Below are 26,953 nucleotides of genomic sequence, written 5' to 3' on the forward strand. Positions count from 1 at the left end.
ATAAAATAGACTTTAAAATAAAGACTATTATAAGAGACAAAGAAGGACATTACAGAATGATCAAGGGAACAATCCAAGAAGAAGACATAACAATTGTAAATATTTACGAACCCAACAAAGGAGCATCTCAATACATAAGGCAAATGCTAACAGCCATAAAAGGGGAAATCGACAGTAACACAATCATAGTGGGGGACTTTAACACCCCACTTTAACCAACGGACAGATCATCCAAAATGAAAATAAATAAGGAAATGCAAGCTTTAAATGATACATTAAACAAGATGGACTTAATTGATATTTATAGGACATTCCAACCAAAAACAACAGAATACACTTTCTTCTCAAGTGCTCATGGAACATTCTCCAGGATAGATCATATCTTGGGTCACAAGTCAAGCCTTGGTAAATTTAAGAAAATTGAAATCGTATCAAGTATCTTTTCTGACCACAATGCTGTGAGAATAGATATCAATGACAGGAAAAGATCTGTAAAAAATACAAACACATGGAAGCTAAACAATACACTACTTAATAACCAAGAGATCACTGAAGAAATCAAAGAGGAAATCAAAAAATACCTAGAAACAAATGACAATGATAACACGACGACCCAAAACCTATGGGATGCAGCAAAAGCAGTTCTAAGAGGGAAGTTTATAGCAATACAATCCTACCTTAAGAAACAAGAAACATCTCAAAGAAACAACCTAACCCTACACCTAAAGCAATTAGAGAAAGAAGAACAAAAAAACGCCAAAGTTAGCAGAAGGAAAGAAATCATAAAGATCAGATGAGAAATAAATGAAAAAGAAATGAAGGAAACGATAGCAAAGATCAATAAAACTAAAAGCTGGTTCTTTGAAAGGATAAACAAAATTGATAAACCATTAGCCAGACTCATCAAGAAAAAAAGGGAGAAGACTCAAATCAATAGAACTAGAAATGAAAAAGGGGAAGTCACAGCTGACACTGCAGAAATACAAAGGATCATGAGAGATTACTACAAGCAACTCTATGCCAATAAAATGGACAACCTGGAAGAAATGGACAAATTCTTAGAAATGCACAACGTGCCAAGACGGAACCAGGAAGGAATAGAAAATATGAACAGACCAATCACAAGCACTGAAATTGAAACTGTGATTAAAAATCTTCCAACAAACAAAAGCCCAGGACCAGATGGCTTCACAGGTGAATTCTATCAAACATTTAGAGAAGAGCTAACACCTATCCTTCTCAAACTCTTCCAAAATATAGCAGAGGTAGGAACACTCCCAAAATCATTCTACGAGGCCACCATCACCCTGATACCAAAACCAGACAAAGATGTCAGAAAAAAAGAAAACTACAGACCAATATCACTGATGAACATAGATGCAAAAAATACTAGCAAAATCCTCAACAAATCCTCAACAAAATACTAGCAAACAGAATCCAACAGCACATTAAAAGGATCACACACCATGGTTAAGTGGGGTTTATCCCAGGAATGCAAGGATTCTTCAATATACGCAAATCAATCAATGTGATACACCATATTAACCAACTGAAGGAGAAAAACCATATGATCATCTCAATAGATGCAGAGAAAGCTTTCGACAAAGTTCAACACCAATTTATGATAAAAACCCTCCAGAAAGTAGGCATAGAGGGAACTTACCTCAACATAATAAAGGCCATATATGACAAAACCATGGCCAACATTATTCTCAATGGTGAAAAACTGAAACCATTTCCACTAAGATCAGGAACAAGACAAGGTTGCCCACTCTCACCACTATTATTCAACATAGTTTTGGAAGTTTTAGCCACAGCCATCAGAGAAGAAAAAGAAATAAAAGGAATCCAAATTGAAAGAGAAGTAAAACTGTCACTGTTTGCAGATGACATGATACTATACATAGAGAAACCTAAAGATGCTACCAGAAAACTACTAGAGCTAATCAATGAATTTGATAAAGTAGCAGGATACAAAATTAATGCACAGAAATCTCTGGCATTCCTATACACTAATGATGAAAAATCTGAAAGTGAAATTAAGAAAACACTCCCATTTACCATTGCAACAAAAAAAATAAATACATAGGAATAAACCTACCTAGGGAGACAAAAGACCTGTATGCAGAAAACTATAGGACACTGATGAAAGAACTTAAAGATGATACAAATCGATGGAGAGATACACCATGTTCTTGGATTGGAAGAATCAACATTGTGAAAATGACTATACTACCCAAAGCAGTCTACAGATTCAATGCAATCCCTATCAAACTACCAATGGCATTTTTCACAGAACTAGAACGAAAAATTTCACAATTTGTATGGAAACACAAAAGACCCTGAATAGCCAAAGCAATCTTGAGAAAGAAAAACGGAGCTGGAGGAATCAGGCTCTCAGACTGCAGACTATACTACAAAGCTACAGTAATCAAGACAGTATGGTACTGGCACAAAAACAGAAATATAGATCAATGGAACAGGATAGCAAGTCCAGAGATAACCCCAAACACCTATGGTCACCTTATCTTTGATAAAGGAAGCAAGAATATACAATGGAGAAAAGACAGCCTCTTCAATAAGTGGTGCTGGGAAGACTGGATAGTTACATGTAAAAGAATGAAATTAGAACACTTCCTAACACCATACACAAAAATAAACTCAAAATGGATTAAAGACCTAAATGTAAGGCCAGACACTATCAAAACATAGGCAGAACACTCTATGACATAAATCACAGCAAGATCCTTTTTGACCCACCTCCTAGAGAAATGGAAATAAAAACAAAAACAAATGGGACCTAATGAAACTTCAAAGCTTTTGCACAGCAAAGGAAACCATAAACAAGACGAAAAGACAACCCTCAGAATGTTAGAAAATATTTGCAAATGAAGCAACTGACAAAGGATGAATCTCCAAAATTTACTAGCAGCTCATGCAGCTCAATATCAAAAAAACAAACAACCCAACCCAAAAATGGGCAGAAGACCTAAATAGACATTTCTCCAAAAAAGACATACAGATTGCCAACAAACACATGAAAGAATGCTCAACATCATTAATCATTAGAGAAATGCAAATCAAAACGACAATGTGGTATCATCTCACACCAGTCAGAATGGCCCATCAAAAAATCTACAAACATGGGTTTCCCCGGTGGCGCAGTGGTTGAGAGTCCGCCTGCCGATGCAGGGGACACGGGTTCTTTCCCCAGTCCGGGAAGATCCCACATGCCGTGGAGAGGCTGGGCCCGTGAGCCATGGCCGCTGAGCCTGCGCCTCCGGAGCCTGTGCTCTGCAACGGGAGAGGCCACAACAGTGAGAGGCCCGCATACTGCAAAAAAAAAACCAAAAATCTACAAACAATAAATGCTGTAGAGGGTGTGGAGAAAAGGGAACCCTCTTGCACTGTTGGTGGGAATGTAAATTGATACAGCCACTATGGAGAACAGTATGGAAGTTCCTTAAAAAACTAAAAATAGAACTACCATATGACTCAGCAATCCCACTACTGGGCATATACCCTGAGAAAAGCATAATTCAAAAAGAGGGCTTCCCTGGTGGTGCAGGGCTTCCCTGGTGGTGCAGTGGTTGGGAGTCCGCCTGCTGATGCAGGGGGCACGGGTTCGTGCCCCGGTCCGGGAAGATCCCACATGCTGCGGAGCGGCTGCGCCTGTGGGCCATGGCCGCTGAGCCTGCGCGTCCAGAGCCTGTTGCTCCATGACGGGAGAGGCCACAGCAGTGAAAGGCCCGCGTACCGCAAAAAAAAAAAAAGAGTCATGTACCACAATGTTCACTGCAGCTCTGTTTACAATAGCCAGGAGATAGAAGCAACCTAAGTGTCCATCGACAGATGAATGGATAAAGAAGGTGTGGCACATATATACAATGGAATATTACTCAGCCATAAAAAGAAACGAAATTGGGTTATTTGTAGTGAGGTGGATGGACCTAGAGTCTGTCATACAGAGTGAAGTAAGTCAGAAAGAGAAAAACAAATACCATATGCTAACACATATATATGGAATCTAAAAAAAAAAAAAAGGTCATGAAGAACCTAGGGGCAAGATGGGAATAACAACGCAGACCTACTAGAGAATAGACCTGAGGACACGGGGAGGGGGAAGGGTAAGCTGGGACAAAGTGAGAGAGTGGTAGTGTATATATAGACATATAAACACTACCAAATGTAAAATAGATAGCTAGTGGGAAGCAGTCACATAGCACAGGGAAATCAGCTCTGTGCTTTGTGACCAGCTAGAAGGGTGGGATAGGGAGGGTGGGAGGGAGGGAGTCGCAAGAGGGAAGAGATATTGGGACGTATGTATATGTATAACTGATTCACTTTCTTATAAAGCAGAAACTAACACACAATTGTAAAGCAATTATACTCCAATAAAAACGTTAAAAAAAAAAAAGTAGCCCCCACTCGCCGCAACTAGAGAAAGCCCATGCGCAGCAACAAAGACCCAACGCAGCCAAAAACTAAATAAATAAAATAAAAAAATAGAAAGAATTCAAATGTATACATGTATACGCATGTCCACAGCAGTACTCCTTACAATAGCCCAAAGAAGGAAACAGCCCAAATGTCTACCAACAGATGAATGGAGAAACAAACTGTATATATGCATACAATGGAATATTATCCAGACATAAAAAAATGAAGTGCTGACGCATGTAGATGAATCTCAAACGTTATGCTAGTGAAAGAGCCAGACATAAACGGTACGATTCCATGAATATGAAATATCCAGAAAAGTAAACCCAGAGGCAGGATGCAGATTGTGGGTTGCCAGGGGCTGGGATATGGGGGAATGGGAAGAAACTGCTTAATGGGTGTGGGGTTTTCTTCTGGGGTGATGAAAATATTACAGAACTGCATGGGGTGGTGGTTGGACAACATTGTGACTAGGCTAAACATCCCTGAATCGTTCATTTCAATCTTACGTTAAGTATATATCTCACCTCAATAAACAAATAATATCTGGTTAATTTTTAAAAATTTACTGGTGAGGTTGAACTTTTTTTCAGGTGATTAGCCATTTGCAAATGAAATGTTTATATCTTTTGACCGTTTAGGAATGGGAGTCATGGTTTTTTTTTTTTTTAATGGTTTGGTATGTACATTTTACATTGTAAGAATATTAACTTTTTATCTGTCTTAGTTATGCTATTTCCCCAGCCTATTGTTATTTAATTTTATCATTTTTTACAGTTTTTCATTTTGTGTAGTAAGCTGTTTTACTTTTTTTTTAAAGGTATAATTGACATATATTAATTTCAGTTGTACAATGTAATGATTTGATACTTGTATATATATTTCAAAATGATCACCATAGTAAGTCTAGTTAAAATCTGTCACTATATATAGTTACAAAAAAATTATTTTTCTTGTGATGAGAACTTTTAAGTCCATTGGGTTTTTTTTGTTTGTTTGTTTTTTTGCGTTACGCGGGCCTCTCACTGTTGTGGCCTCTCCCGTTGGAGAGCACAGGCTCTGGACGCGCAGGCTCAGTGGCCATGGCTCACGGGCCTAGCTGCTCCGCGGCATGTGGGATCTTCCCGGACCGGGGCACGAACCCGCGTCCCCTGCACCGGCAGGCGGACTCTCAACCACTGCACCACCAGGGAAGCCCCAAGTCCATTCGTTTTAAGCTTTGAAATTTCTTCTTTGTAGAACGGGTAAGTATTAATCTGTTTTCTTTTTCTGTTTAAAAATTTCTCTTATAACAACTTAATGGTTTGACTTTTAAAAATAAAATTATTAATTCAGCTAGAATTCATTTGGTGTCTCGTATAAAATGAAGATGAAAATTTTTCTCAAATAACTAATTGTTTGAGGGCCATTAAAAAGAACCACAACAAAACCCCCAAAAATGCCTTTCTCCCATACTAACTTGCGGTGTCCTCTTTATCACATATAGCGTACATACACTTGGCATTTAAAGATTTAAATATTTTCAACTTTGACAATTTGAATGACCCAGGAAGACCACAAATATAGTATTATAAATTGCAAAATAATTAAAAATTATACTACATGTAAAGTAATATTGAGTTTTTCTGAGTACTAATTTAAATTACAAAGCATGTGGGAACAAGCTACCTAGCCCCTACATTTCAATGAAACTTGATTATTTTTCACTCATCCTAAGGCATTTTCTGGGGGAAACTTACATGCTTTAATGAGAGCAAAGGGGTACTGGGGTCCCTCCTGGCTGCTTCCCACACTCACAAGAATATTTTGCGGGAATGTCAAAATATTTATTTAAGTTTATTGCCAGGAAGTGGAGCAGTTGTTTGACTCTGTTGGCCTCGGGAGTTATAGAAAGGATTGCTCTATTTATTGTTTATAGAGAGAACCTACATACAATCATCTGTATCTTATCTAAAACCCCATCTTCCCAGATTAAACCAACTTCTCTCCTTAGGATCTGAAATAACTGAAGGGCATGAGGTTCAATCTGGCTGATAAAGGAACTTTCCCATACTTCCTTCCAAAAAAATATTTGTGGAATGTTCAAAACTGAATTACTCACTGAAGTTAAAAGTTGGGAGATATATTCTTCATCTTTCCCTGAGTGGAAGCTTCCTTTCTGCTTTCCTGTAGCAATCTATTTGCACAATTTCTCTAGGGATTGTGGTTTTGGAAGGTTTGTTACACTATTTTTATAAAACAACAAATGCTGTATCAATCTCGCTCAATATTTTCGGTCTTTTTCTCCTCTTATTTTATTTTCTGCTTTTCTTTAGTTTCTACATTTAAACATAACTCATTATATTTATTTTAAATATTCTCAGTTTGGTCCCTAAAGCAATCATTTTTAAGGTCTTACATATTTTCACTTTTATTAACCTACATATTATGTTACTGCTCTCTCTCTCTCTTTTTTTTTTTTTTTTTGTATTGATGTTTAAGAATGTGGTGTGCAAAATCTAGTTTGGGGGAATTTACAGAGAATCTCTTTGTGCTTAAGTGTTTGATCAGTTTTTGTACAATATCCAAACATTTCCATTTCATTCACACTATAAATCTGTTAAACATAGCCATTTGGATTTTGTAAAAAGCAATTAAGTGACTATGCTATTTGAATTTCTCTTTTTTTTTTGCTTGCTTGCTATGTTTCCATGACCCGGTAGTGTGATGATACTGTTTACTGCAATGGAAACCAGAATTTGTGGGTTTGAGTCCTGAATTACATAACCTGGGACAAGTCTCTGATCTGTTAGGGAGATTAGCTTCTCTAACTGGGAAATAAGGCTGGTGAGTTCTAAAATCTCCAAGAGACTTTCCACTGGGAATGATCTATATTTTCATTACTTTGCTCTGTATTTCTCCTAGTTTTATTTTATGTATTTTACCATTTTGAAGCATGTAAATTAAATATTTATGGTTTAATTATTTATACTGATCACTTTCTAATAAGCATTTGTTTAATACTTAATGCTTAAAAAAAAGTGTTCATAATTACCTCATTCAATCATTCCAACAATTACATTAGTTAGATATCTTTGTTCCCATATCATGGATTGGGAAGCTGAGGCTCGGAGAAGTGGCTTGCCCAAGATCCCGTAGCTGGTAACTGGCACCTACCAAACTTGAAACCATGGCTCTGGTTCGAAAACCAGTGCTCTCTGTATTGCTCTGTGTCACCTCCCTTGGATATTTGTGGCGGAGAGTCAGACACTGCCCTCTGCACGGCTGCCTTTGGAGAAGCTGCTCAAGGGCCCCTCTACCCAAAACCATGTGGCCCCTCTGCTCCCACCTGCAAAGCTTCCCGGTCAGCCTGAGCAGCTGCAATTCCAGAAGCAGCTGAACTGTCAGGAAGTCAGATAACTACCACCCTCCAACTCAAGGTCAAGCACCTGCAGAGGGGTCTCTTTCTAGATATATTAGTGTTCTTTACATAAACTTAGTGGCATAAAACAACAAAAATATATTCTCTTACAGTTCTGTAGGTCAGGTATCCAACATAGGTCTCCCTGGGCTAAGAAATCAAGGGGTTGGCCTCCTTTCCGGAGGCTCTAGGGGAGAAGCCTTTTCCAGCTTCTAGAAACTACGCACATTCCTTGTTCCCTTTCATCCATCTTCAAAGCCAACTACAGTGGATGGAGTCATCACGCACATCTCTCTGACCCTCTGCCCACAGCCTGGAGGGTCTTCCAGTCTTAAGGGTTCATGTGATTAGAGTGAGCCCACCTGGATAATCCAGGCTCATTCCCCATCCCAAGGCCCTTAACTTTAATCACATAAGGTAACATATTAACAGGTTTGGGGGATTAGGACGCCTTCCTTGGGGAAGGACATTATTCCGTCTACCGTATTTAGGCAACAAAATCATCTTATTCTGTGTGAATGTCAAGCAACAATGCAAGCTCTCAACGGCGTGTTAGATTTTGTTAACCTTTTGCTTTCAGGACCGCAGTTGAAATCTACACCCCATCTCTGCCATCTTGGCGGCTTGCTGACCATCCAGGCCAATTCAGTAGAAGATACTCCATTCTCACCCCCAGATTGCCCTGTATTTATTCCCCCAAACTTCTTCTTCCACTGTGGACTACCCTTTTACCCTTTCCACAGTTCTCTTATTTAAAGTGAATTTCCCTACACTAATTTTTTTTCCCACAAAATTTTCCTACAGACCTTCCTGCCTTATGTAAGCCCAGACTCTCCCTAGAAGATGCTATTTCCCCAGCAACATTCCTGATAGAAAGTTCCTCCTTTTCCTCCCTGACTGCATGAATCCTTGGGTCCAGGGCAACATCGGCATTTCCCAGCTACTTATGGCTGCCTCTGAACCATAACATTTCTGCTCCCACGCAAAAAAACAAAGTCCCCTTTCCTTTAGATTCAGGCCATCTGATTATAGATTCTTTCTCACCTTGTCTCCACTTTGCAAAACCCTCACCTTCTAATTCTCCCTGATGGAATTATGCCCCCAGTTGCTGTCATTTTCCTTCCTGCCCGAGGGCACAGCACACGGCTCATCACAGCTGTCTCAGCTACTGCAATTTATTTATTTACTTATTTGTTTATGCTGCCCCATGGCTTGTGGGATCTTAGTTCCCCGACCAGGGATCAAACCCGTGCCCCTTGCAGTGGAAGCGTGGAGTCTTAACCACTGGACCGCCAGGGAAGTCTCAGCTACTGCAATTTAAGGGCAACTTCAGTCATCACGTGGGCAGCAGCACCCACACAGTTGAGTAGACATGTAGCCATGAATATTACAAAAAAAAAATCCATCAGAGGAAGGATGACAGAGAGGAATAGGGGCTTGCTGTAATTTTTTTGTGTGTGTGTGCGGTACGCGGGCCTCTCACTGTTGTGGCCTCTCCCGTTGCGGAGCACAGGCTCCGGACACGCAGGCTCAGCAGCCATGGCTCACGGGCCCAGCCGCTCCGCGGCATGTGGGATCTTCCCGGACCGGGGCACGAACCCGCGTCCCATGCGTCGGCAGGCGGACTCTCAACCACTGCGCCACCAGGGAAGCCCGGGGCTTGCTGTTTTGTACAGGGTGATTTCTCAAGGCCTCTCTGAGAAGGCGACATGTGTTTACAGAGAACTGAACGAAGTGAAGTCAAGCAGGTGTCTGGAAGAACAACATTCCAGCGGGGGAGAATCACATGCAAAGCCTCTGAGATAGAAGTATAGTCGGTATGTTTGAGGAGCAGCAAGAAGGTCAGTGCCGCTGGGGTAGGGCGAAGGGGAGGTGAATAAGTGATGAGGTCAGAGCAATAGCGGGGAACGAATCGGAAGCCTCTACAAGAAATAGAGTGACGTCATGAGAATGCGACTATCAGCTCCTCGGGAAGCTAACACAACTCTAAACCTGCAAGTACACGTTAGCATCGTATGAAAACCGATTACCCATGTTCAATGGGTACACGTTATTTTATGTAAATTGTATCTCAATAGAGTTGATAAAAATTTTTAAAAAGGAATAGATGTTCACGGACAGCACATAGGAGGCGCTAGATAAATCCTTGATTGGAGGAGTGCATACATGAATAATGAATGACGGGTCACCAGCTCTTGCCTGACCTGCCCACATCCCAGGATCGCACAGTTTCTAATCCGGGCGCAAAGCCTAGCCTAGGCAGCCTACATCACAGGGCAGGGGGTGGGGGGCAGCAAATATAGACTGATAGATATAGCAAGCACTGACAAAATTACTATTTATGTCAAGTCAAATTAGATGAATAAGAATACAGTGTATTTGACCAACAAAATTAGATATATATAAAACCTACAGCCAAAAAGAGAAAATTTATTCTTTTCAAATACACATAGATGTTTTGAAACTCTGACCCAGCTTTAAGACACAAAGGAGATGGCAACAAAACAACAGACCAGAAATTCTAACCATGATACACTTAAGCTAGTAATCAGCAATTAAAAGACAATTTAGAAAAATCCCTTATGTTTGGGGACTTCCTGGTAGTCCAGAGGCTAAGACTCTGCGCTCCCAATGCAGGGGGCCCAGGTTTGACCCCTGGTCAGGGAACTAGATCCCACATGCTGCAACTAAAAGAGATTCCACATGCCGCAACTAAAAACCCCACATGCACAACGAAGATCCTGCGTGCTGCAACTAAGACCCGATGCAGCCAAATAAATAAAATAAATGTTTTTTAAAAAATCCCTTACGTTTGGAAACTTTAAAATTCACTTTAAAAAATACCCGGATTACAGAGGAAACCAAAAATGATACCAGTGCCTGGATAGTTTATAGGCCCATTTTATGTAATTTTCCAAATATCTACATAATCTGTCTTATGTAGATATTCAGAAAAAAGAAAAAGAGGAAAAACCATACAGTTCATTCTATGAGCCTAATAAAGCAAAGTATCAATGTAAGAAAACAGTACCAAAAAAAAAAAGAAAATTCTAAGCCTCTCTTAATTTTGAACATAGATGCTGTGTGTGTGTGGGGGGGGAAGGGATGGAGAGGAAGTGAGATTATGTATAAAAGGAGTGGGTGTTGTAAGATATTAACATCTAATGAATCTAGATGAGGGTATAGAAGTGCTCTGTGGGTTTGAAAATTTCTAAACTAAAAAATTAATAAGACTTCTTCTCCTTAAAAAACCACAACTCTATGGCAGTGTTACGGGTTGAATTATGTCCTCCCCAAAAGACATATTCAAGTCTGAACCCCTAGTGTCTCTGAATGTGATTTTATTTAGAAATAGGGTGTTGCAGATGTAATTAGTTAAGATGAGGTACTACTAGAGTAGGGTGGGTGCTTAATCCAGTATGACTGGTGTCCTTAGTCACACAGGGAGAAGGCCATGTGGCCAAGGGGACAGGGACTGGAGGGATGCTGCTGCAAGCCAGCGATTGACGGCCACCACCGAAAGCTGGGAGAAGCAAGGAAGGACCCTCCCCTACAGCTTTCAGAGAGACCGCGGCCCTGCTGACACCTTGATTTTGGACTTCTGGCCTCAAGAATTGCGAGGCAGTAAATTTCTCTTATTTTAAACCAGCTGGTTTGTGGTACTTTGTTATGGCAGCCCCAGGAAACTAACATCGGTAAATACAATATTTAAGTGAAAATTTAGAATTGTTCCCATTAAAGTTGGGAATAAGGAAAGGATGACCTACTATCTCCACTTCAATTCAATGTTAGAGAGGAAGAGGGAAAATTGTCTATTTTCAGTTGACAGAAAATTCAAGAGAGGGACTTCCCTGGTGGCGCAGTGGTTAAGAATCCACCTGCCAATGCAGGGGACACGGGTTTGAGCCCTGGTCCAGGAAGATCCCACATGCCGAGGAGCAACTAAGCCCGTGTGCCACAACTACTGAGCCTGCGCTCTAGAGCCCGCGCGCCACAACTACTGAGCCTGCGTGCCACAACTACTGAAGCCCGTGCACCTAGAGGCCGTGCTCTGGAACAAGAGAAGCCACCGCGATGAGAAGCCTGCGCACCGCAATGAAGAATAGCCCCCGCTCGCTGCAGCTAGAGAAAGCCTGCGTGCAGCAACGAAGACCCATTGCAGCCAAATGTTAAAAAAAAAATTTTTTTTAAGTATCTCATTCCTATATACCAGTAATTAGAAAATGCAACAGGAAGATCCCAAATCACAATTTAAAAAACACAAGAAACCAAGATAAACAGGAATAAATCTTTGCACATGGTATCTATGGAGAAAATGACAAAACATTATTGAAAGAATGTAAGAGTAGATCTGAATAAATGTCCATGAATGGGAAGACATCAATAAAAAGATATAAATTCTCTCCCATTTTAATCTATAAACTCCACGCAATTCCAGTGAAAATCTCAATAGATTTTTTGTGGAACTTAATGGGATGATCCTAAGTTAAGACGATTTTGCAGAATGACATGGAAATATTTGACCTACAAGTTATAAAAACGTCTTATCAAGCTATCCTAATCAAGAGAAGGTGTGATTAGCCTTAGAAATACACAAATACAATAATAGAGAGAAGAGAGAAGCCAGAATTAATGCAGGAATATACAGATGTAAGTGATAAAAGTAGCACTGTAATCTATGAAGAAAGACTGCACTATTTAATGAATGGCATGGAGATAACTGGTTAGCCATAAAGGATAAATGACGTTAGATTCTTACCTTACACCATTCCCAGAACAATCAATTCTAGGTAGATTAATAATATAACGTAAAAAAGCAAAATTTAAAAAAATGTAGAATATCGTCATGATCATGGAATAAGGAAGAATCTCTTAAACAAGACACAAAAATCATAAAGAAAAATATTGATAAATCTGATTTTCTTTTTTGCCTGCATTGTGTCTTCGTTGCTGCACGAGGGCTTTCTCTAGTTGCGGCGAGCGGGGGCTACTCTTCGTTGAGGTGTCCGGGCTTCTCATTGCAGTGCCTTCTCTTGTTGTGGAGCACGGGCTCTAGGCACGTGGGCTTCAGTAGTTGTGGCGCATGGGCTTAGTTGCTCCGTGGAATGTGGGATCTTCCTGGACCAGGGCTCGAACCTGTGTTCGCTGCATTGGCAGGCAGATTCTTAACCACTGTGCCACCAGGGAAGTCCTGATTGTTTTATTAAGTTAAAGCTAGTTGCTAGTAATAATAAAACTCCAAAATTTGTAATGGCTCAAATGCAGTCAAAGTTTATTTCTACTCATTTAGTAGTCCAAGGCAGGTTCCTGATTGAGGGGAAGCTCTCCTCCATGGGGTCACTCAGGAACACAAGCTGATGGGATCTCTTCCATCTTCAACCCATGCCCTTCAAAGTCACTGCAGTCAGCTCCACCCTAGTCAGCCAGAAGGGGGAATAAAGTGTGGAGGCAGATAAACCAACTTCCTACAAGCCTTGGTCAGGAAATGTGGTTGAAATATAGTCACAAGGCCATTCCTACTGAAAGGAAGTCAGGAAAGCCCAGGGTAGCTCTGTGTCCACCAAGAGGAAGTGGGTTTTTTGGTGAACTTCCGTTCAACCTAAGACACTATCCACAAAGATGGGAAGGTCAGCCACAGACTGGGGACTGATATTCTCGGTGTATATAATACAGGATTCGTTATCATAAAGGCACCTCCGAATCAGTAACAAACGGACAACCCAATCGAACAATTGACAAAGGATAGGAACAGACCAAATTCACAGAAAAATCTATAAAAAAATCTACAAAAATATGAAAAAACACTCCATGCTGCTAGTAATCGAGGAAATGCCAAGAAAATAAAGGATACCGTTTTTTGACCAAATTTGGCAAACACTAGAATGATTGGTAACAAATAATCCAGTGTCGGCTAGGCTCAGGGAGAGGGCCCTCTTACACCCTGGGATGGAACTGTGAACTGGTACCGTCTTTTGAAGGACAATTTGGCAGCATCCATCAGAATTTAAAGTAAGAATTCCGGGCTTCCCTGGTGGCGCAGTGGTTGCGAGTCCGCCTGCCGATGCAGGGGACACGGGTTCATGCCCCGGTCCGGAAAGATCCCACATGCCGCGGAGCGGCTGGGCCCGTGAGCCATGGCCGCTGAGCCTGCGTGTCCGGAGCCTGTGCTCCGCAAGGGGAGAGGCCGCAGCGGTGAGAGGCCCGCGTATCGCAAAAAATAAAAAAAAAAATTAAAAAAAAAAAAATAAAGTAAGAATTCCCTTTTGCCCAGCAGTTCCACTTTTAGCAATTTATCCCAGAGGCATAAGCATTCATTCCCACAAAGGTATATGTACAAGAATTGCCCGTACAACTTTTCTTTTGAGCAATAGTAAAAAGTAAAGATCACCAAATGACAAATGGCTAAACAAATTATGGCAATCCGTTATGGAATCCATATGGAATACCATACAATGCAGTAAAAAAAACATTGAGGTAAGTCTCAAGTATCGTCATGGGAAAAGTTCCAAAACATTAAATTGAAATTAAAAGAGTAAGTCTCAGAACAAGAGAGATAGTACGATTCCATATATTTAAAAATCCTCACATCTATGTGTGCATGTGTGTATGTGTGCACGTGTGTACATACATACACACATATGTATATTAATGCATAAAACCAAAGTTCTGAAAAGATACATGCCATGCAGTTTTAGTGGTTTATGTTGCGTTTTGGACAATTAATACGTATTATCTGTGTAGTTAAATGAGAGAAGGTCTCAATCAGGCCAACATAGAAAAAAAGAATCAGATCTTGCTTTTATTTGGCCTTCTACTCAATAAGGAAATAGCCTTGCTAAAGAACAGAAACATGTCCTCAGACCGCCACATGGCCTGAGGAAAGACCCTTAAACATTACCCATCGCCTTTTGTCCTAGTTTAATATTCTGCAAACAACCCTCTGATCATTCGGGTTTCCAGGAAGCTTGAAAGTCAGAATGCTCGGATTCCCCTCGGGACTCAGTCCACTCCCCAGGAGCTGCCCTTGGCGAGGATGTGGCTGCCTGGTCCAAAGCGACGCCCCCTCCCTGGGGGGCAGAGGGTGTCCTCGTCCCTGTCTGGTCCCCTTACCTGGGCCAGGTGGGACCTCTCTGCACCGCTCCTGAGTGTGCTGCTCAGACCTCCCTTCAAGAGAACCTGCCAGGGGGAGTGGGGCTGACAGCTTCCAAGGCTTTGGGATCTTCTGCAGTATACACACCAAGGCCTGCCCTCCCAGGGCTCCCAGCCAATCACTAAGCACACTGCGGGGGGGGGGGGGCAGGCGGGGGATGAACAAGAGCTGGGCCACTGGGGCACCCATGCAGGACTCCTCCAATGGGCGGTCTTTGCCCTGGGGCTCCCCACCAGCCCCTGGGAGCCTTTCTGGGAGCCACGCAGCAGACTGAAGGGCTTGCAGTTTTCCTTTCCTTTCTTTCCCTGCCTCTTTCCACAGGTGTCAGGCCAGAAGCTTCTGGTCCACGCTTTTCCCTCTCCCCTTTATCCTTCACAGACATTTCTCCGTAAACACGCCTCCCATTTCGTCTTGGCCTCTGCTTGCCAGAGGCCCTGAACTGACACCCTCCTAGCTTCAGAGTTCCCCATGGTCGACAGCTGCATCACAGCCCCACTCTCCCCATAAAGTCTTGCTTTCCGCTCCCCTTACGTGGTTCCCAAGAGCGCCCCAGTGGGTTCCCTGCATGTATTTAAAACTCCATCCCAGAGTTTGTACCTGGGGGAACTCATCCTGCGACAGGAGGCTGACATTATGACCCCTGCAAAAGAATATCCTCTATTTGAAATAACGAATTAACGTTTTGAAGCAGAATCTTTTCAGAGTCAAAAGAAGATTAAAGACTCATATGGCTGAAATATATGGAGACGTGGAGGGTCTCCACGAGGATGATTTCCATACACACAGGAAGATCTCTGTGACGCAGACACAGGGTCATGTTCCCAACGACATGTTCATACCTGAAGCACGTGATGCTCCAATCAGCCTTGCTCGAATCAGTCCCTCTCTCTTTTTGTTTCTTATTAATTTAATCTTTCCCCGAAAAATTTCCAGGTGATAGTCCAGTTTCTCTTTCAAATCATCTGGAAAAAAAGTCAACACTTGACAATTGTAAACTATAAGTACAGAAATTAAACCAATTTCCCACAATTTTGATTGATTCCTAAAAACTATGCTATTCCATAAATGTTCTAACCTTAAAAGAAAATTTTATCAGACGAACATGCATAAAATGTGAACAAAACGTGAACAAAAAGGGATTCAGCATCGAAATCAACTGCAGACATCCTTCTGTGTTTCTAGTGAAATACCTCTATTTTAATAAATCACTATTAAAATTTTAACAGAAAAAGCATGAGTTATGACTCTTTGGGGCAATTTGACTTTATTATTAATAATCGTGCTCTTAACTCTGTAATAATTCCCAGGGAGGTTATCACACCACTCGAGTCTCAGTTTCCTCATCTGTGAGAAGGCAGACGTACCATATTCCTTGCAGGTCTGCAGTGAGAGGAAGAAATCCACGACCGAGCACAGAGCCTGGTACCTAACGGTCACTCAATACTTGGAGGTTAATATGAAGTCTCTGGTGAGATGGATACAGATGCCTCAGAGGTTTAAACTCCTAAGTCCTAGGAATCTGGATCAGGAGGCTGGGGCGCAACAGAAGCAGGTTCGCTGTAGTCTCGTCAGGAGGAGGGATCTCTTTCCTTGTCTTTAAGAAGAGTGCCAGGGCCCTGCTCAGAGGCAGACTGCAGGCCGCACAGCTTTGCTTGCAGGGTAGGGGCAGTGTCTCAGCTCAGATGTCTGCAAACCCCTCCCAACACCCGGGACCCAGAGGAACTCTGTGCGGCAGACCTAGGAGTAAATAAGGCCGTTCTGGCAGTTGTCATTGCTGACATGAAGTGGAGGGTTTGGGTCCTTCAGAAGATGGTCATGTTGTTGGCTTGTAGTCGAGAGGTACCAGGACTATGAGAAAGGTGGACAGTAGCAGGTCAGCTCTGGACATGCCTCTCGTGTAACTCAATGGGGGCAGGTGTCTGGGCCCCTGACCCCTGCTATCCCAAGCTGAGGAACTCCATCAGCAGTACCAACTGCTATGAGCTAGAAAAGACTAGCTACAGTTGAAGAAAGTTCTCCTAAGGCCCACATGAAATCGTTGTGGATTAAAGCAGGGGTACATCAATCCTGAGCTTCATCAGGACACAAAACACCCCATTTCCTGTTTAAGGTTCTGTGTGGGTCCAAGACTAAGCTCCTTGGTGGGGTGGGTGAAATGACCACCAACCAGGTGACCGTGGATCCAGGAGGAGAAGCAGAGTGTCCGGTCCAGCAGTCCAACCATCCCTCAGCCATCAGCAGTGAGTCCTCTGATGCCTAAAGAACATCTGAGGAACCAGGTATGTCTCTGAACTCCTGGCACAGATCTGAAAGGCTGTGGGAGGTTCCCTGGTCATCCTGGAATTGCATCTCCATGGCAGGATCCTTGTCCTTCTGGGTGAGAAGTTAGAACTCCACAGTCCAGCAAAGATCCCACCCGGCTCCCTGCTCATGGCTTTACTGGGGCCTTCCTGCCCCACACGTGGCCAGATGTGTTGCTCAGGGTACCGGTCAAATAAGGAAGCTGGCCGTCCCTCCACATCCCCTCCTAGGCACAAGACCAGAAATAAACAGTACTGGACCCCTCTGATCTGCGTGGCTCTCACACAAATAATGTCATACGTGACAGTGCCTGGCCAATGAGTGGAACTCCTAAATGTAGCTGACATTAGCTTGAGTTCCCTTTCACTTTTGAGTTGACGCGTCTACAGTTATTTCTCCGAGGTGAACCTCCCGGGACACCTTCTTTCCTTCCTCTGCCTGTTCCTCTTCCTCCTGTTTCTCCTCCTCTTTTTCTGTCCCGGCCCATAGTGGGTCAGATTCACGGTGGATTAGGTAAACTGTTAGGTAGAAAACTTATCCAATACAGATACATTGCTTCCATGAGAAATGCACCTCACAGGGAACCTGCAGACTTCAAAGAACTTATCCTTAATCTGGGCCCTCCTGGCTTGCCTGAAGTTTGTAACTAAGTTGTAAAATAGACAGCTAATCTCAGATGCTAAATGGAGTTAATCAGATTTTCTTCTAGTGTCACAGTTCCTTAAAACCAGTGAACATGGAGGAATAAGCCATTCAGTGTAGTTGGCGTGATTAGAATTCTTTCATGTAAAGTACCTGGATTGTGTCATTTCCCTGCATTAAGCCTTGGAATCGTTCCCCTTTTTCTCCAAATAAAATTCAAACAATGCCTTCAAGAGGGGCTGCCTTTTTACGTTTCTGGTTTCAGGCCTACTCCCTCCCTCCTAACACTATACTCACACATAATCTACATCAAATACACAACTATTCCAAACTCACTATGTTTTCTCTTGCCTCTGGGCCTTTATAATGCCATTTCCTCTGCCTAAAATACTTTTTCCTTCCTCTCCATCGATATAAGCCCAACTCAGCCTTCAGACCTCAGTTCAGAGAGCACTTTTTTTAAAAAAATTACTTTATTGAAGTACAGTTGATTTACAATGTTGTGTTAATTTCTACTGTACAGCAAAGTGATTCAGTTATACGTATACATATTCTTTTCCATTAGGATTTATCACAGGATATTGAACATAGTTTTCTGTGCTATACAGTAGGACCTTGTTGTTTATCTATCCTATATGTAATAGTTTGCTAGATATCATTTCTTGAACGTCATGTGTGACCTTTAAAGACCAGCTTGCCCCTACATTTGTCTCATGGAAACACTAACCATTCCATTAGCCCAACTCCATAAGGACCAGGACCAGCTCTCACATCGCCATGAGTGCATCAAAGTGCCTGCCTCAGAACCCACCGAAAAATGTTCTTTGTATAAAATAACTCAAGTGCCACAGAGATAGCACTGCCTTCAAAGTAGGTTAGATAGACGATTAGCGTCCTGTCTTACCAAATTCACTCATGTCATCTACCAAAATAATTTCTTCAAGGATATGCTGTGGAGTGAGAGTCATGACACTGGACACTGTCCGAAACAAGGCATTAAATTCTTCATTGTGGAAACAAATCACAATGCTGGCAGTAGGTAGGTTGGATGGGTACCGTTTTTTATGACACCTGCAGGCATAAGCAAGAGGAAGAAAACGATTCATCTAAAAGCCTTAGATGTTTTGAGGACTCATTCAAACACCTTTCTTTATTCATATTTTTTCCTCTTTATTCCTTTAATCAATGATTATGATAGTAAGGTGACAGTACATTTAAAATACAAAAATTAAGATACAAAAATTTCTTTAAACGTTTTATGTTGTTCTAATATTTTCTAAATCATTCCTCCCTTCTTAATGCCAGTAATAATTGCTTTTTCCTGAGACTCTGCTTTGATAATATTAGTTCTGTTTTGAACATAGTATAAACACAAATTATTCCTATATTTTGGTTTCTATCATAAAAACGAATTAATAAGCTTATACGCACTGAAAGGTTCAAATTAACTTTACTGTTCTATCTTCAAAGAAAACCTATGTGCTGTTCTTACATTTGTGTAGTCTATTGCAACAAAGAAATGTAACGGATATGGTGTAATTAGATTTCTTCCAAGGCTTTGACAAAAAATGTTTTACTATTTTTTTGTGCCCCTGAGAGAAGAATAGACCCTGAATTCTAGTCATATTAGTTTTTAGCTGTTAAGTATTGTTTGGATTGCTATATTATTTGGTTGTGTTTTGAAATATTTTGGTTGTAAATGACAAACCCACTGGAACTAGCTTAAGCGTAAGAAAGAGATTCACTGTAAAAGGACCCAAATGTCCCACAGGACCTAGCCAACAGGCAGGAACCTGGAGCCTCCAAGAGCAATTCTAACCAGAGGTTTGAAAGCCACCTGGACATGCTCCATTTCTGTTCTTGTCTTTACATCTGGGAATAATTAAAATGATAACAATAACTACATCAACCTACCTCATAGGTTGTGAAGTTTCAATGAATTAATATATGTAAAATGCTCAGGTCAGTGCCTTGCAGTCAGTATTCTACAAGGCTCATTACATGACTCTTATTCTCTCTCTGCAACCTGGCTTGTTTTCCCTCCTTTACTCCACAGAGTGGGAAATGCGGCTGACGTCAGCGTGTCCTACAGTCCAGCATCCAAGGAGAAACTGCTAAGACTTCCCCCTTCCCCAAAATTCACAGGACAGGATTCACTGGCTCAGTTTGGCTTAGGTGCCCATCATGGCCAGATAGTGGGGTCAAAATAGAAAGTCACTCTACGCACTGCCACCATGTGAAAAGGGGGTAGTGGGTAGGAAACCCCAGGGAAGGACGTGCTGGGCAGGCAGCCCCACAGGGATCCTGGACAGACTTTCAGGATATTTATGGATTGATGTCACCTTGGAAGAAGAAGACCTTGTGCTGGTTAACTTTTTATCCAAGAGTAGATGAAGATATAGAAGGCATGCTTACCGGGTGGAAATGGACTCGTGCTTCAAGGAATGAGAATATGAGATGACAGAACGAAGAAAAGACCTGAGAGGATGGGAAGAGGGGGCGAGTGCTGTGGGCTGCCCGTGACCTAAAACGTCAGGTGGGAAAATGTCGCCTCACAGAAACAGATAGGATTAAAAGGCTTGCATTCCAGTAGGATCACTGTGTGACCAAAGAGCAAGTAGATGAGACACAGAGAGAGAGAGGATGCCTCCAACTAGAGAGAGACGGTGGTCCAGGGTGAACTCAGGCTACTCAGATCAATCTCTAGGATTACATTTAGTCCTGGGTATATCATTTTCAGAAAGCTATAAACTGAGTCCCTTCGGAGGAACAGGACAATGATATTGAAGGAGGCTGAAACCACGTCAGACGTGGTTACACCCCTAAGAGAAGCCTCACGTGTATGGGTTTCTCTAAAATTAATTGATAGGGGCTTCCCTGGTGGCACAGTTGTTGAGAATCTGCCTGCCAATGCAGGGGACATGGGCTCAAGCCCTGGTCCGGGAAGATCCCACATGCCGCAGAGCAACTAAGCCCGCACGCCACAACTACCAAGCCTGTGCTCTAGAGCCTGTGAGCCACAACTACTGAGCCCGCGGGCCACAACTACTGAAGCCCGCGCACCTAGAGCCCGTGCTCCGCAACAAAAGAAGCCACAGCAATGAGAAGCCTGCGCACCACAACGAAGAGTAGCCCCTGCTCACCGCAACTAGAGAAAGCCCACGTGCAGCAACGAAGACCCAATGAAGCCAAAAATAAAAAAAATTAAATGCTAAAAGAATAATTCACAATTCATTCTACGAGGCCAACATTACTCTAAAACAAAACCAGACAAGGGCAGTCAGGACAAATACAAATTCATAGCCCTCACGAACACTGATATAAAATTCCAAACAAAATTTCAGCAAATCAAATTCAATAATATATAAAAAGGATAATGCATCATGACCAAGTGGGGAATAGCCCATAAATATAACCTCTGTTTAACACTAGAAAATCAACATAATTTACCATCTTCACAAACTAAAGATACACACATCTCAATACACAGAAAAGGATGTGACACAATTCAACAGCCGCCTGGTGAAACAATTCTCAGCAAACCAGGAATAGAAGGGAACTTCCTAAACCTGAAAAAGAACATCTATGAAAAGCCTAAAGATAACATCATACTCACTGATGAAAAGCTGAGTGTTAAGAGCAAGAGCACAGCAAGGCTGCCCAATTTCACCTCTTCTGTTCAACGTTATATTAGAGGTTTTAGCCAGTGCAATAAGAAAAAGAAAAGCACGCAGACTAGAAAGGAAGAAGTAAAAGTGCATAGGTCATGCCCATCTACAAAGAAAATCCAATAGAGAAATCTTTGTGATCTTGGGCTAGGCAAAAGTAAATTTAAAAATAGAATAGGGCTTCCCTGGTGGGGCAGTGGTTGAGAGTCCGCCTGCCGATGCAGGGGACACGGGTTCGGGCCCCAGTCCTGGAAGATCCCACATACCACAGAGTGGCTGGGCCCGTGAGCCATGGCCGCTGAGCCTGCGCGTCCAGAGCCTGTGCTCTCCAACGGGAGAGGCCACAGCAGTGAGAGGCCCGCGTACCGCAAAAAAAAAAAAAAAAAAAGAATAAAATTAAACAATTGAACTCCATCAAAATTAAAAACTTCTGCTTTTCCAAAGGCACTGTTAAGAGAATGAAAAAACAAGCCATAGACTAGGAAAAAATACGTGTAATCATCAATATGATAAAGATCTTATACCAAAATATACTAAAAAATTCTCAAAACTCAATAATAAGAAAACAATCCAATTTTAAAATGGGCAAAATTTAACTTCAATAAAGAAGATACACAGATAGCAAATAAACACATAAATAGATCTCAACATCATTAGACATCACGAAAATGCCAATTAAAGCACAATGAGATCCGACTACACATCTATTAGAATGGCTAAAATTCAAAATACTGGCCATACCAAGTGTTGGCAAAGATGTGGAGGAATTGGAAATCTCATTCATTGCTGATGGGAATGTAAGATAGTAAAACTACTTTAGGGAAACGGCGGTTTCTTTAAAAATTAAACATACACCCTAAGATCTAGCCATTCCACTTGCAAAATATTTACATAAGAGAAAAAAGAACATCTGTTATGCAAAACTTGTCTTAAGAATATTCATACCAACTTTATTTGTAATAGACAAAAACCGGAAACAATCTGTCCTATCAACAGATGAATGGATAAACAAATTGTAGCACATCCGTAGAGCGCTACTCAGCAATAAAAAGGAGCTCCTTGCGACAACATGGCTAAATTTCAAAATAATTATGCTGCGTAAATTTTATTTATATAAAATTCTAGAGAAGAAAAATGAGCCTATGGCTGAGCAACCTCATTCCAGAAATCTTTACTCCATATATACTAACATGAGGGCTAAAAATATGTGTACAAGAGTGTTTATTACATCATTTTTGAGAAGTTGAAAAATTAAAAACAACCAGGATTTCTATTAATGGGGAAACTGTATATTTATACAATGGATAACTGCTCTCAAGTGTTAAAATGAATGAGGCAAATTTTATGTGTAATGCTTTGAAAAAGTTCTCCACGATATGTTGTTAAGTTAAAAAAAAACACATTATAAAATATAAAAAGTAAAGCCCATTTTCATTAAAATGATATGATTATATTGTATGCTTACTGTCTACTTATAAATATGTGTATGTGTCTATAAATTCTGGAAGGATATACACTAATATCCTGACAGTGATGATCTCTCTGTGTCAAGTGGGGGGAAAATAGTTAGGTGACACCTTATGCATTAAGACAGAAGAAAAATCCCTAGGATTATGTGTGTTTTTAGTTTCCCTTTTTATGCTTTTTTATATTTTCCAGGTTTTTCACAATTAACATTTAAAAGAAATCTGCACCTTTATTAATTACAAGAGGATAAATGGTAATTTTACTGTGCAGAAAATCTGACAGTCGTTTTAATCAAGTGATCAAATTAACTTCACCACAAGTCACTTCACCAGTAATGGGACAAAGAGACATCGTGTGCCTTTTAATACAATGTGCTGAGAAGGATATGACATTCCTTCCATGGTATTCCTATCAAAAATGCATGACCCGGATTTGATCACAAGGAAACATCAAACTCAAATTGAGGAGCATTCTACAAAATAAATGGTTAGAGCTCTACAACTGTCACAGTCGTGGAAGATAAAGACTTAGGAACAGTTTCAGATGAAAGGAAACTTAGGGGACAGGAACCCTGCACACAGTCTGTAGTCCTGGGTTAGATCCTTCCAGAAAGAGGACGCTAATGGGTTAAGTGTAAAAATTTGAATACCGTCTGTACATTCGCTAATGGTATTGTATTATTAATTTGCTGGTTTTGTTTATTGTTCTGGTTCTGAGGGTATGGACGATGTTAACATTTGGGGAATCTAAGAAAATGCTAGGCAGGAATTCTATGAAATATTTTTGCAACAATTTTGTAAGTCTGAAATTATTTCAAAATTTAAAAGTTGAGAAATAAATGTAATTGGAAAACCAATCAACAAAAAACCTATTATTCAAAGATTTGTATCAAGTATTTCTCTAGTTCAGTGAAAATAATAATATGAATTTTAAAGTAAGGCAAAGCTGAAATGGAGGGCTTCCCTAGTGGTGCAGTGGTTGAGAGTCCACCTGCTGATGCAGGGGGCACAGGTTCGTGCCCCAGTCTGGGAGGATCCCACATGCCGCGGAGCAGCTGGGCCCGTGAGCCATGGCCGCTAAGCCTGCGCGTCCGGAGCCTGTGCTCCGCAGTGGGAGAGGCCACAACAGTGAGAGGCCCGTGTACCGCAAAAAAAAAAGTCCATATTTCCTAAAGCAATCTATAGGTTCAATGCAATCCCTATCAAAATTACAATGGCATTTTTCACAGAAATAGAACAAACAATCCTAGAATTTGTGTGGAATTACGAAAGACCCCAAATAGCCAAAGCAATCTTGAGAAAGAAGAACAAAGCTGGAGGACTCACGCTCCCTGATTTCAAACTATATTACAAAGCTATTGTAATAAAAACAGTATGAAAAAAAAAAAACAAAAAAACAAAAAAAAAACAGTATGGTACTGGCATAAAAAGACACATAGATCAATGGAGCAGAGTAGAAAGCCCAGAAATAAACCCACACATATATGGTCAATTAATTTACGACACAGGAGCCAAGAATATATGATGGGGAAATAACAGTCTCTTTAATAAATGGTGTTGGAAAAACTGAACAGCTGCATGCAAAAAAATGAAACTGGACCTCTATCTTACACCATACCCTCAACTTAACTAGAAATGAATTAAACAAATATAAGACCTAAAACCATAAAACTCCTGGAAGAAAAGATAGGCAGTAAGCTCCTTAACGTCAGTCTTGATTTATTTGGATCTGACACCAAAAGCAAAGGCAACAAAAGCAAAAATAAATAAGTGGGACTACATCAAACTATAAAGCTTCTGCACAGCAAAGGAAACCTTCAACAAGATGAAAAGGCAACCTACTGAATGGGAGAAAATATTTGCAAATCATATATCTGATAAGGGGTTAATACCTAACATATGTAAAGAACTCATACAACTCAATATTGAAAAAAACAAACCAATCTGATTAAAAAATGGGCAGAGGATCTGAATAGACATTGTTTTCCAAAGAAGACATACAGATGGGCAACAGGCACATGAAAAGATGCTCAGCATCACTAATCATCAGGGAAATGCAAATCAAAACCACAATAAAATATCACTTCACACCTGTTTGAATGGCTCTTATCAAAAAGACAAGAAGGGGCTTCCCCGGTGGCGCAGTGGTTGGGAGTCCGCTTGCTGATGCAGGGGACATGGGTTCGTACCCTGGTCCGGGGAAGATCCCACATGCCGCGGAGCGGCTGGGCCCGTGAGCCATGGCCACTGAGCCTGCACGTCCGGAGCCTGTGCTCCGCAACGGGAGAGGCCACAGCAGTGAGAGGCCCGCGTACCGCAAAAAAAAAAAAAAAAAGACAAGAAGTAACAAGAGTTGGTGAGGATGTGGAGAAAAGGGAACCCTTGTGTGCCTTTGGTAGGAATGTAAATTGGTGCAGCCACTATGGAAAACCAGTATGGAAGTTCCTCAAAAAATTAAAAATAGAACTGCCATATGACCCAGCAATTCCAATTCTGGGTATTTACCTGAAGAAAACAAAAGCACTAACTCAAAAAGATACATGCACCCCCATGTTCATTACAGCATTATTTACAAGCCAAGACATGGGAGCAACCTAAGTGTCCATGGGTGGATGAATAAAGAAAAGGTAATATATATCTATATAGCTATACTATATGTTATATGTCTACATCTATATCTATATATATAATTCAGCCATAAAAAAGGAGGAAATCTTGCCATTTGCAATAACATGGATGGATCTTGAGGGCATTATGCTAGTGAAACAAGTCAGAGAAAGACAAATACCATATGCTCTCACTTACACGTAGAATCTCAAACAAACAAAACACAATCCGCCCCCCCCGCAAAAAAAAAAAAAAACAAACAAGTTCAAGATACAGAGAACAGATTGGTGGTCACCAGAGGCAGGGAGTGGGTGAAACGGGTGAAGGAGGTCAAAAGGTACAAACTTCCAGTTATAAAATAAATGTCACAGGGATGCAATGTGTAGCATGGTGACTGTAGTTAATAATACTGTATTGCATATTTGAAAGTTACTAAGAAAGATCTTAAAAGTTCTCATCACAAGAAAAAAATCTTTTTTATATCTATGTATAGGGACCGATGTTAACTAGACTTACTGTGATGATCATTTTGCAACATATACAAATATCAAATCATTATGTTGTATATCTGAAACTATGTAATATGTAAAAAAAATATATCAGGAGGAACATACATTTTATTCCTGGTGTCTGGCACATCTCTGTAGTTGCCCAAGTTTTTACTGATAATGGAATTAAATCCATATTTTGAATATCCATGAATAAGTTCTGGGTCCAAATACTTAAAATCCTTACCTGCAAGAAAAGGTAGTAGTCACATAAGTATAGGTTTACTACCATCACGTGGATAAAGGACAATAACAACTATATCCTGAATTCACTCCTTTTATAACATGTCAGAGTAGTTTCCCTGGAACCGAAACTACTCCCAGATGACAAGGTTAAAATCAAAGTATTCACAGAAATCAAAGCAGATTCCTTGGCAAAGTATGAACAACAAGCTACTCTAGAGTCATTCAGTTTCTCCAGAGAAGGAAGTGCTCAGCCTCCTTGGTCCCATCATGATTTGCAACTGTCGTGTGAAATTATATTAACTGAGGGATCTAGGGAAGGTGGGAGAATGGGAGCTGATGCCCCTCTCCCAAAACTCTGTTTGAGAGAATAATACAAGATGACAGAGGACAACCCAAACCTATCAGTCATAGTAATAAATGAAGTTGGCATAGATTTCCCGTTAAAAGATAAAAATTCTTAGATGGTAATAAAAAACGAAATGTAACCATAAATGATAAAGATGAACTAACATGGTTAAAAGTGAGAGAACAGTCAAAGACTACAG

The 26,953-nt window shown here is 41.0% G+C and overlaps 1 protein-coding gene across 1 annotated transcript in view; it reads right to left on the reverse strand.

Moving 5' to 3' along the window:
- GALNTL5 (polypeptide N-acetylgalactosaminyltransferase like 5) overlaps positions 1-26,953 on the reverse strand; it is a 73,026-nt gene that overhangs the window by 33,909 nt on the left and 12,164 nt on the right. Inside the window, exons 3-5 of the mRNA XM_027101462.1 lie at positions 26,289-26,409; positions 18,838-19,004; positions 15,830-15,952 (exon numbers count right to left, since the gene is read on the reverse strand). Coding sequence (XP_026957263.1) covers positions 15,830-15,952; positions 18,838-19,004; positions 26,289-26,409 — 411 coding nt within the window. The remainder of the gene's footprint in view (positions 1-15,829; positions 15,953-18,837; positions 19,005-26,288; positions 26,410-26,953) is intronic.

Source organism: Aethalodelphis obliquidens, unplaced genomic scaffold (genome assembly GCF_003676395.1).
Source record: "Aethalodelphis obliquidens isolate GAN/ISIS:26980383/991018 unplaced genomic scaffold, ASM367639v1 scaffold5, whole genome shotgun sequence".
Taxonomy (NCBI): domain Eukaryota; kingdom Metazoa; phylum Chordata; class Mammalia; order Artiodactyla; family Delphinidae; genus Aethalodelphis; species Aethalodelphis obliquidens.